This window comes from Quercus lobata, chromosome 10 (genome assembly GCF_001633185.2).
Source record: "Quercus lobata isolate SW786 chromosome 10, ValleyOak3.0 Primary Assembly, whole genome shotgun sequence".
NCBI lineage: Eukaryota > Viridiplantae > Streptophyta > Magnoliopsida > Fagales > Fagaceae > Quercus > Quercus lobata.
Window position 1 is genome coordinate 29,023,629 of NC_044913.1, and position 12,743 is coordinate 29,036,371.

The 12,743-nt window shown below is 31.8% G+C and overlaps 1 protein-coding gene across 1 annotated transcript; it reads right to left on the reverse strand.

Annotated features, from left to right (window-relative positions):
• Positions 1-5,238: 5,238 nt before the first annotated feature.
• On the reverse strand, positions 5,239-7,788 carry LOC115964597. The gene has a single exon (XM_031083876.1). It carries the CDS (start codon positions 7,786-7,788, stop codon positions 5,239-5,241), a length of 2,550 nt encoding a protein of 849 aa, XP_030939736.1.
• Between the last annotated feature and the right edge of the window lie 4,955 nt (positions 7,789-12,743).

The window sequence follows — 12,743 nt, forward strand, 5'->3', positions numbered from 1 at the left end:
GACTACTTAACTTCCTAGAACTCAAGAGAAGAGAAGAGAGGAGATTTTTTTTTTGTGTCTTTGGAATGAAGGAGAGGGAGGGTTTATATAGTAGTGGTGAAGGAAATATGAATGGAAGGCTATTTAATGAGGGTTGACCTCATTTTAGCCTTGGGGAAAATCTGGTGCATTAAATGGAGAGATTGGTGGGATTGAGGAGCAAGCTAAAATTCGGTTTTCCCGTAACTACTGTAATAACCTGTAGAGTCAACTTCAAAAAATTATATCTGACTCAATTCTGATCGGAATTGTCTCATTCTTGTGCTCAAATTGAAGCCCCAGATGTCTAGTTTCTGGGAACATTAACCTCATTCACAGATTCAAAGTATTCTGAGAGCTATCGATGAAATGGTGAGCAGAGGTCATTTGTTAGAAAATGGTTTCAACACAATTAACATTAATAGGTCCCAAATTAGCTCCCAATTAACATTAAATGGCTTCAATCACTCCCGTTTATGACTTAATTGGTTCCAAATTTACTCTAACTAGTCGCTAACCTGTGCGATGCACGGGAAAGCTACCAATTTTTTCCAAATGATGTGACATTAGCTATTGGAATTCAACATCGATTCTCTGGTAGCACATTCTTATTTTTCGATTTCATTTATTTGAAGTCTTCCACTAAATATTTAATGCATTCATTATATTTAAAAAACGTTGAAGTTTAGATATTGTTTTTCAATTCCTCTTGATTTTAAAGACACAACTATTGAATCTCAACAACATACCAATGCAAATATTAATTACTTAAAATTCAAAATAAATTATTTAAACATGATAAGTTACAATTCAAATTGAGTCTCATGAAGTTTTTAAATGTAAAGTGAATACTACAATATTTAGAAATTAAATGTATATAGACAAACAGTTAACACTATACTAAAAGAAATCCTCAAATAACTAAATATAAGAGTTTAATTCCTCTATGTTTCAATTTAAAACCAAATTGTGCATAAAAGCAAAAATATTTCCTTTGTTCCAATACGTCTTTAGTATCAAAATCACAAATTCTTTAAAACCAAATTGTGTATAAAAGCAAAAAAAAATTCCTTTGTTCCAATACGTCTTTAGTATCAAAATCACAAATTCATTAAAACCAAATTGTGTATAGAAAATCTTAGAGATTGAAAGACAACTTTAAAGTGTTTTTTGTATCTTCTTCCTTTGTTGCTTTGTAGTAGTCCCTAAATATGCTCTTTTGTTTTCCTTGAGTACAGATGTTGGTGTGAGTTGCACATTGGCTTGAACATCAAGTTTTTGAAATTTTGTACAATCACCATCTTCTTCAATTGATAAGTTGTTGCTACATTCATTTGAAGTATCACTGATGTAAACCTGGCAATAGAACAGGTTGAGGAATGTATTACAACATATACATCTTAAATATCATATTTGTAATTTTGCTAAATTAAATAATATTTACTTCTGTCATTTTATCAAGCTGAATTGCTTTGTTAGTTTCTTCAAAAGAGTCAAAAAGTTTCTTGACAGTGTAGAATTCCCATCCATAGTTGAGATTATAGTTATTTAGTTGTATTTGGAAAACAAATTATTTTCCTTTCAAATTTTCTATTTGCATAGGAAGGATGACTTCATCGTGCTCCTAACAAAAGTAACATTTTTCAAATTGTACGCTGAAGTAAAGTTTAGTAAATATTAAATACTAATTTTATCTTTGACTTTCTCACCTCTAAAGATTTATTCAAAAGGTCTTTGGCTGATATGTTGAGTAATTTTTCTGCTTCTGAATCAAATAAAATGAATGTGGCCATTCCTGAGCTATCTTTAACCTTTAATTGAATTCTATACCTGATAAAAGAAATGACATATATAATGTTAATATCATATTATTTGTTGTGCATTTTAATATAAAAAGTAAACATTTTCATTTTGTGTACCTTGGGATTGGGAAGCATGCCTTTTTGTTGCAATTGTCGCACCATAAAAATTCATCTTTTGACTTTACCTTTTTACGACATACTTTGCAAGAGATAAAGTACCAACCAGAACGATCTATGTCAATGTTTATAATCTTTCCTTGACAGGTAAAGATCGTTTCCTAGAAATTGAATTTAATATCAATCAATTTATAATTTTATAGTTAAATTTTGTAAAAGCAAGTCTAAAGTACATAAAGCAATGTTAAGGACACAATGTTATTGTTGAAGGTATATTTTTTTCTTACCTCATTATCAGAGTCCCACATAACTTTTTTGATTTCACTTATGGTTCTTCTGTTGATGTTCATCTCTTCTTCAATTGATACTTGTGGTTTGAATTTCTTGGGCATTTGTACTATTGGTTGGTTATTTTCCACCAGCCTATTATATTACATAAAGATATTAGACATAGTATTTTAGAGACTATAAATATATTAAAAATGTGAATCCAAAACAAAGCACTTACTGATCTTTGAATTCAGCAGTCTCAGGAATGTCCAAATCAATATAAACTCTTGTTCCACTTGTTGACGATAAGTTATACTCTCCTGGAATGCATAGGATTCATTAGGAAAAAAAGTACATTGAAGTTTCAATGAAATGATTACTGTAATCAGTGAGAGGTCTAGATTAGAGGGCATAGTATCTTGTAGACATGTACAATACAGAGGTAAATAATCCAACTTTGCTATGGTAGATATAGATGCTAAAGATAATGACACTTGAGAAAATGTTTGTCACATTTTGAAAACCAAAGGACCCTAAAAACCATGCTCTTGAAACGGATTAAAAAAAAAGAAAAGAAAAGTATTTTTCAACAATGAAAAATGTAAAGGGAGGGAATGAATCCCCCAACAGTAAGTGATGAATATCTTTTTAATTCTTATACATTGAAATGATTTTTCTCTGCTCAATAATTTAGAGACATAATTATCTTGATTCGTTGGATGCTTACATAATAATTTAGCCAAAATACTTTGTATTTCAAATAATTGGATGATTTCTTATGTAGTTCAGAAGATGGTTATAAAGAGAATTAGAAAAGAGAAATGAACTTGCCTTTAAAAGTCTTGACAGTCAAACATGTAGCAATTATGATAAAAGGGCCTGGATTTTCAGTAAAGAAGCTCTCCTCAACTTCATTTGCAACTGATCCCCAAAGTGTAAGCTTTATTTCATTTCCTCTGTCAAAAATTTCCAATGTTATAGTGTAAGTTCATATAATATAAGTGCATGTATTGGTTTATCAAAAATAAATAAATAAATAAAAAGTGCATGTATTGAAAATAATTTCTTTTTTTTAAAAAAAAAAAAAGACATACTCTATAGTCATGACATTTATGTTTCTCATCGAGACATTTGATCCTTTGATGCAAGGTTGCTCAATCGGTGCAAGACCAATCACATTTGCAATGATATCTAGGCATTAGAAAGATGTGGATGTAATTATTTTCATATATAACAATAATATAATGCATAATTATTAATAAATTGGACATGTTTATTAACGCGTTCATGTATTTTATTGTAGTCAACAAATTCGAATTTATGACGCGGTATATCAACATCAACCTCCTTTATTTCCTTAATGCTAGTTTTCAATGTGAACATGATCTTGATGTCATTGTCTACTAGTCTATACAATGCATTGCCATCAACCACTTGAAAATAAGAGAGTTCATAAAATTTTCCTTCTTGCAGAAGAGGCTTGAACTTTTTAGCAATATTATTTCGAATGATTGCATGTATTGAATTATTCTGCAAGTAAAGTGCATCAGTTTTATATAGATAGAGTTCATAGTATATATAATGATCAAACAATATTAAAAGCTATAGAAGAAAAACAAACCTGCTCATCGATTAAAATCATATCTAAACTAATAATATCATTATTTTTTGAGTTGATTGCATTCCACATCCTTGATATTTTGATCTTGACTTTCCAATTTTCTTTGTGTTTGTCTATACAAAGCTGATTAAGGAGAGAATATTGCATCATCTTGGATCCCTACCTGTATAGATTAATAAATTTGAAAGTTAAATTCTATCTTTCATTTAGATACTTCATAGAATAAAACAAAACAAAGTAATATAATAAAGACACCAAAAAGTAATTAGCTTGTTAAAGATAGAAAATAGTAATTAGCTTGTATTCAATTATGTTATAGACATGAAATTTAACAAAACAATAAGCATATACAAAGTGCCTAAATCAATTTAGAGGAGATAAACAGGAAAAAAAAAAAAATATATATATATATATATATATAAATTGATGTTACCTTTATTAGTTGGTTTCTTGAGTCAAAGATTGGTAAAAACTTCTTTATACACAATATTTTTTGTTACAGACTTTTTTTCAGTCTCATCATTAATGATGAGGAATTTTAGGCCATTTCTGCTTGTAACTCTAGACACTGCAACGTACAATTGCCCATGACTAAAAACAGGTTTTGGCAAATACACTCCAACATGTTTCAATGATTGTCCTTGGCTTTTATTTATAGTCATTGCAAAGCACACTGAAATTGAAAATTGTCGTCTCTTTAAAATGAATGGCCATTTTGAATCACTTGGAGATAATGTTATTCTTGGAATGAACACACGTTTGCCTATATTAGTGCCAGTTATGATTTCTGCTTCTATCACCCATGTAGCCAATCTTGTTATAATGAGTCTTGTTCCATTACAAAGACCTTCATTCTGATTCAAGTTTCTAAGCAACATTACAGGCAAACCTATTTTTAATGTCAGTTTATGGTTTGGCAATCCTGGAAATCTCAACATGTTCAAAAATTAAACAGTATACAGGAGATCTTGGTCAGGAACATTTGAAGAAGCCTTGCATATAGAATCTGAACTTAGATATTCATGAACTTCTCCATTTAAGGATGACACAATATAGTCATTTAGTTCTTCTACAACTTCATTTGTAGGGGCAAGAATTGCTCTATCCTATAGGTAACTTGGATCTGTGTATTTATTTTCCAAACCTGGATGTGTTGTCAATAATATCTTGCATTGGATTCTCTGAAGGTTGGATAATCAAATCACTTGGAATTGAAATGTTGTAATCCCCATCTCCTTCTCCCAATTCACCATTACCTATTTTAAGAATCCACTCACTAAAGTCCTTTATAGATGATGTTTCTATTCCGCTCATACTGTTCTGTAGAAGCCTCATATTTGTTTGGAGTTTAAAGACATTACAATCATTCCATAGATATGACTTGCTAATTGAGGATTGGACTATATCTTCTCATCTTCCCTTTCTCACAACTGGAAGTATTTGTTGAAAATCACCCCCTAGAACTACAACTTTACCACCAAAAGGTTTTTCAGCATTTTGAGGATCTTCAATTTGTAGTATATCTCGTAACGTGCAGTTAACAGCTTCAAAACAATTCCTATGTGCCATCGGTGCTTCATCCCAAAGTATAATACTTGTTTTTAAGAGAAGTTTCGCTGCTTGTGTTCTTTGCTTTATGTCACAGGTAGAGTCATCATTTACATTAATTGGGATATGAAATCTTGAGTGAGCAGTCCTTCCACCAGGAAGCAACAATGCAGCAATTCTTGAAGATGCAACAGCAAAAGCAATTTTGGCTTTTGATCTTATATCAGACAAGATGGTTCTATAAAGATACGTTTTACCCGTTCCACCATGTCCATAGACAAAAAACATTCCCCCTCTTTCAGTAGCAACAACTTCCATTATAGAATTGTAGATTATTCTCTGTTCATTGTTTAGGCCAGAAATTAGAATCTCATGTTCTCTTTTCAAACTTGATACATCATACGACATTTCTTCTTGAATAAGTCTATTCCCATTCTGAATAAGATCCATATTTGGTTGGGGCATTTGTGGATAATCTCTAAGTGATCTTCCATATTGTTGGAGGATTTGTTTGATTTCATACAATCCATAATTTCTCAATTGGTCATCTGATAAAATTAGTTCTTGGAATTGGAGGATACGCCTTTGCCTATTTAGTATATCTTCTGTAATCAGTTTCCAGTTGGATTCCCAAAGACTTAATGGATTAGCTACCTCACAGAACAATAGCATTGTAACAAATAGTTGACGCAATTGTTGCCCACTGGCCCAACTCGAAGCTTCAATTAGGGAATCATGCCATTCTTTGTCATCATCAAGAAGTCCAAGTGCATAACAGGATTCCTTATAAGTTGGATAAGTAACATCGTTTATAGTCCTTAATTCTTTAAAGTTTCTTGGACCTTTGACAATGTTAAGCAACATTCTCAAATAAAACCTTTCACCACTTGAAGGATGTGCGTAATACACTCTTCCAATACAATATTTAGATTTCCTTCTTTGCCATTGCTTATCATTACTATGCCATACCCATTTTGTAGGAAATTCAGCATAAGTCAACTCTCGAGCATCTTCAAAAGCCTCATTTGTTTTCATCCATTCTGTAAACTTTGTTTCTTCCATACCAGGTATATTTAAAACATTATCCAAGCTTGTATTTTCCGGATAAATGATGGGATGTTCGTCTTCCAAATGAAAATTTAATCTTTCAACAGGTGGATATCGAAATTGAATTGGAAATTCAAATATTCTCCAACATGATTCAAAAGCTGAAATATATCTACAATCCAAGTATGCTTTTGTCTCATCAACAACAATTTCGGTCTCTTGTCCATCACTCCCAATATTTGGCAAATTCTCTTCTATAACAACTGTTGCTCTATCTGATCCCTTGTTTATATATTTAAACAAATATTTGATCAATCGAGATCTATTACACCATTCTACATTCAAATGGGATTGGTACTTCACCAAAAGATCTACATTATAAGGTACAACATATCGGTTATCCAAAAGAATTCTGTTCTTCTCTATTGTTTTTCCATCATTTCTCCTTCTATATATTGGAAAGCCTTCTTCATCAATTGTTGTTTCTTCATAAAATCTTTTCAGAAAATGTTTTGTACATTTACCATTCATCATGAACGGTGATTTCGGATTTGCAGATCCACATGGCCCATGCATCATAAATTTTTTTACAGCTTCATTAGCAACAGGATCCTTATCTGGATCTGGTATCTCAGCCATAATGATACCATCAATGTCTGTTGGACTTGGACACTTATCCTTTGGATCCAAGAATAGAAGAATATGTGCATGAGGGAGTCCTCTTTTTTGGAATTCAATTGTATACACAATAACAATAACTCTTCCAAAATGAGATTTATGCCTCAAATCATGTAATAGTTCATCTAATTTTATCTTAAAAACCCTTGCTACAATATTTGGCCGATCCTCATGTTTCAGGCCTTCTATAAATTCTAAGGAATGATTAATTTCTGGCCATTTTGGATTGCAAGTAAATGTAAGAAATAAATCTGGGTAACCTGCCCATCTACATATCGCCATTGCATCTTGATAATTTTGAACCATGTACCTTGGACTTCCAGTAAATGAGGATGGTAGGACTATTCGTTTGCCTACAGTAATGGGATCTGTATCACCACGAAGAACGGCATCTTTCAAACCATAGTACAGCTCTGACCTCAATTTTTTTTGATTGAATCTAACCCATTGTAGTCTTTCTTCTTCGATGAAATTGTATGCATCCACTATAAATTGTTGAAAAAGCCTCCTACCAAGCAACAATGTCTTGCCCTCATGAAAGCGTTGTTGAAGCCTATAAGCATAGTATTCTCTCATTGTTATTGATTCCCTTTTTCTAGAATTGCTCCCATTCAAATTCCTATAAGGTATACCAAGCATATACCCATCCTCACCATACGGAAAAAGTAATGGATATTGCAATGCCATAAAGCTTGGATGAGTTCCATTTATACGTTGCTATCCTAAACTTCGATTCTCAACAATAATAGCTCTATCAGAACTTTCAATATTAAAATCTCCAACAATAAGAGCAGCTATCTCAGACGTTACAAGTAAGTCATATTGCCTTTCACCAGAATTGCGACTTCGTATTAAACGAATTCTGACATTATGTATATTTGATTCATCAAATCTGTCCCTAACCATTCTAAAACATTTAACCAATTGGTTGCACTGGTCTAACATTTCCATCAACCCGGTAACAATATCTGGATCCACATAATTTCTATCATCTTCACATATAACTGCATCAATTCTATTTTTAACTTCATTATCAGTTTCATAAATATAAAGCTGTGCATACTTAGGTTTTTGGCCATGGACAGGAAGAAGTGATCCAATTCTATGATGAGTTTGACCATTTACACGAAACACATATGGACCAGAACCATTATTCACTAATCTATCAACATTACCCCCCAAAGAAGTGAAAGCAAAGAGAGAGTTGTAGATTCTTATCCCTAGTTGAAAGTTTATTGATCTCTTATCACTATTAATATTGAGTAAGTTTCCAAGAAAGGGTGGAGGTTCTTTCAATAGAGGGAGTTCAACTCTTCCTTCAGAACAGCACAAACTAAACTTCGGTTTTGTAGGCGTTTTTGACTTTACAGTTCTCTCTTCATACCAAAGTTGAGCTCCACAATGTTCACATACTATTGTTGGAGGTCCTAAATCCAATGGTTCCGTAAATTTTCCTATGACAACAAAAACAAAAATTCACTTTTTCTTCCTAATTTTATAACTTTTTTGGGAGAACTAAAAAATGTAACACTTACGTTGTTTTCTGCTTTCATCATTAATGCTATATTGTTTACGTCGAATACTCCTTTCAAATGGCTCGTTATCTCTTGTTCTTGTTTGGCCTAGGTTACATACTAATTATGAGTTTTTTAAAGAAAAATATTTTTTTAATATGTCAATATCGTACCCCTTCTATTTCTCTTTTCAGATAAAATTAATCTTCGTCTCAATCTTGCATCGAAAGCAGAGTCCATGCTTGGGGAATAAACTAAAAGCAAAACATTCACAAAATTTTAATTCATAAATATAACTATATAGCAAAAACATATATTACAAATTAACAGTTGGATGTTATAGAAAGGTGAAAAATTGAAGAAAAATATAGCATTCACATACTAACTTCAGAATTAAAAAAACATAAAGATATGATTATTTGATAAAATTTTCAAATTCTCTCTACAAACATATTACCAATAAATATACAATAAACAGTACAAAATAAAAGAAAGAATGGTAAATACCTGACTTTCCCAGTCTTGTAGTTGTATTACCAAATAAGCCAGATATCAAAATGCTAAATCCCTACCTGCAAAACCAATAGAAGACAATGATAAAAGCAGATTTAAAACAGCAACCATATGAACACTTTTTAGGAATTCTATCAAACTCTTGTGAGAAGCCAATAACCAAAACATATGTACAGCCAACAAATATCATTATTATGTACACATATATACAGCCAACAAAAAAAAAAAAACTCTTGACACACACAATGATACTATTTGATTTTTTTTAATTAAAAAAATAAGGATTGGTATTTGGTACTACTTGGGGTTTTTTTTTTTTTTTTTTTTTTTTTTTTTTTTTTTTGTTGCACAAAAAAAGATCAATTGCTATACCGGTGTATTTTTATGCTTAAAAAAATAACAAAGGACAAAGTCTAAGAGATTAAAAATAGACAATAAAGAAACTTTGACTTGAGACTATTATAGATTCAAAAGTAAAATGAAAATAGAACATTGGATGATGAATGTCTGGTTCTTCTTCATCACAAATGCAAATTACTTACAAATAGAAAAAAAAAAATCCAAATTTGTGAACAGAACACTACAATATACTATGATATTAAAACTCCAAGCATAAAAGCAGATTTAAACACAATGTAAAGAAAAAAGAAAAGAAAAAAGACGTATAATTTAGTATGAACAATGTAATGAATAACTAACCCTAACGTACTCCACACCAATTTCACTAAGATTATCAGGAAGCAAACTGATAACTCCACCTCGCTCAGTTTCCACTAAACAAATTCAAACCCGTAGCTTAGTTTCCACACAAAAACAATTCAAATTGATCAATAGCTCAGTTTCCACACAAAAACATATATTCAAATTGATTATCTAAGTGTGTGCACAAAAACTACAATTCAATCAACTCTAGAATACAAAATAGGCTGGGGTAAAAAATAAATCATAGCTCAGTTTCCACACAAAAACAATTCAAAATTGACCAATAGCTCAGTTTCCACACACAAAAACATATAACTAAAATTCAAAAAACACAAAAACAATTCAAAATTGACCAATAGCTCAATTTCCACACACAAAAACATATAACTAAAATTCAAAAAACACAAAAACAATTCAAATTGACCAATAGCTTAGTTTCCATACAAAAACATATAATCACATATATTCAAATTGGTTAAAAATAGACAATAAAGAAACTTTGACTTGAGACTATTATAGATTTAAAAGTAAAATGAAAATAGAACATTGGATCATGAATGTTTGGTTCTTCTTCATCACAAAAAAAAAAAAAAAAAAACTCTCACCACACACATACACAAATTAATACAATAAGCAATATTCTACCACCCCATTACACTGTAGACATATATAGCAACATCTTCATCACAAACACAAAATGAAAAGAAGAAAAAATCCATTGCACCATGAATGTCTGGTTCTTCTTCATCACAAATACAATTTAAAAGTAATATGAAAATATAACATTGGATCATGGACACAATTTAAACCGCATATTTGAGCTTGATCAAAATTCTTGGATACATGGAGGTTAGAGTAAGTATAATATTCAGAATAAAAACGTGTAAAAAAGGTTGTTAGGCACTGGTTTGACAAATTGAAAAAAAAAAAATGCAGCAGATATACTATGCTCAAGCTGAAACAAAAGTGCATAGGGAAATAATTTTTTTTGTTTATTGCTGATTCAGCAGATAACTTATTGAAACAATTTCCTCAATCACCCTCTTAATTGAAATATTGCATTAATGAATGCTAGAGATATATAAATGTTTAAGTTTTGTGCATATTTCAATAAAGTTTCTCTCAAGGCAAGTTTAGAATAAAAACGTGTAAAAAAGGTTGTTGGGCATTGGTTTGACAGATTGAAAAAAAAAATGTAGCAGATATACTATGCTCAAGCTGAAACAAAAGTGCACAGGGAAATAATTTTTTTTGTTTATTGCTGATTCAGCAAATAACTCATTGAAACAATTTCCTCAATCACTCTCTTAATTGAAATATTGCATTAATGAATGCTAGAGATAATAAACGTGTAAGTGTGTGCACAAAAACTACAATTCAATCAACTCTAGAATACAAAATAGGCTGGGGTAAAAAATAAATCATAGCTCAATTTCCACACAAAAACAATTCAAAATTGACCAATAGCTCAATTCCACACACAAAAACATATAACTAAAATTCAAAAAACACAAAAACAAATAGCTCAATTTCCATACAAAAACATAAACATATAACTAAAATTCAAAAAAAAAAGTTAAGAAATCCACACTAAAATAGTAGCTCAGTTTCCACAAAAAACAAATAGCATACCTTTAACTCTGATTCGAATGAAGGAAAAGAATGAAGAGAAAGGCAATAGCAATAAACCTAGAAATTGAATAGCCGTAGAAAAAAAAAAAGCATTGTGAAAGGTTTATATATATAGTTATAGAGTCCTAATCTATATAGAGTTCAAATTCAAAAAATAAAAAAAAATTATATATATTATAGGTTTATAAGATAATACCTGTGGGCCGGTCTCGACGGGCTGGGTCGGTTGCATTGCTAATCGACATAGTTGTTAGGCCATGGGCTGGGGAAGAGTGGAAACTGAGCAAAGTGGATATGGGTATGGTGGGATCTGTGGCCATGGGCTTGCCGTGGAAAGGAAGAAGCAGAGGATCGGTCTGTTGGGTCGGATCGGTATCGGGTTGTTGGGTCTTGCCGTGGAAAGGGAGAGGTAGAGGATCGTTTGTGGCAAATCGATGGATCGGTGCTCTGAAGAAGGTGTCGTTGGGTCTTGCCATGAAAAGGAAGAGGCAGAGGATCGGTCTGTTGGGTCAGATCGGGGAAGAGGCAGAGGATCGGTCTGTTGGGTCTTGCCATGGAAAGGAAATGGCAGAGAATCGGCCTATTGGGTGTTGCCGTTGAAAGGAAGAGGCAGAGAATTGAACTGTTGGGTCTTGCCGTGGAAAGGGAGAGGCAGAGGATCGATCTATTGGGTCGGATCGGTCTGTTGGGTCTTGCTGTGGAAAGGAAAAGGCAGAGAATAGGCATGTTGGGTCTTGCCGTGGAAAGGGAATTGTCATCGCATGGATCTCATAGAGGAGGAGCTGGAAGGAAGGTAATGGCAGAGTATTCGTGTGGGAAGAACGTAATGGCAGAGCGTCAAAAGAGAAGGCAGTCAGGTAGTGTTTTATTTTCGTGTGGGAGGAAGGTAATGGCAGTCGGGTAGTGTTTTATTATTATTATTATTATTATTATTATTATTATTATTATTATTATTATTATTTTAATGTTGTACTGACGTGGAAAAATGTGGAAGCTTCAAAAGCTTCGGTTTTATATATATATATATATATATATAGATTAAAAGATAATTTCACAAATTATTCATTGAATAATTAATATTTAACTATCTAATTAATTAGGTGTATGCAACATCACCATAAAATGTAGTCTTAACCAATCAAATTATGACATATCATTGATCTCAAATTTATTACACTTATAACCAATTGAAATCAATTGTTCATAATCACATATAGTCGGACTCAATTTGTGATAGTGCTTCTCAGGCATTAAAATTTGATTTGATGATAACTTTCAATT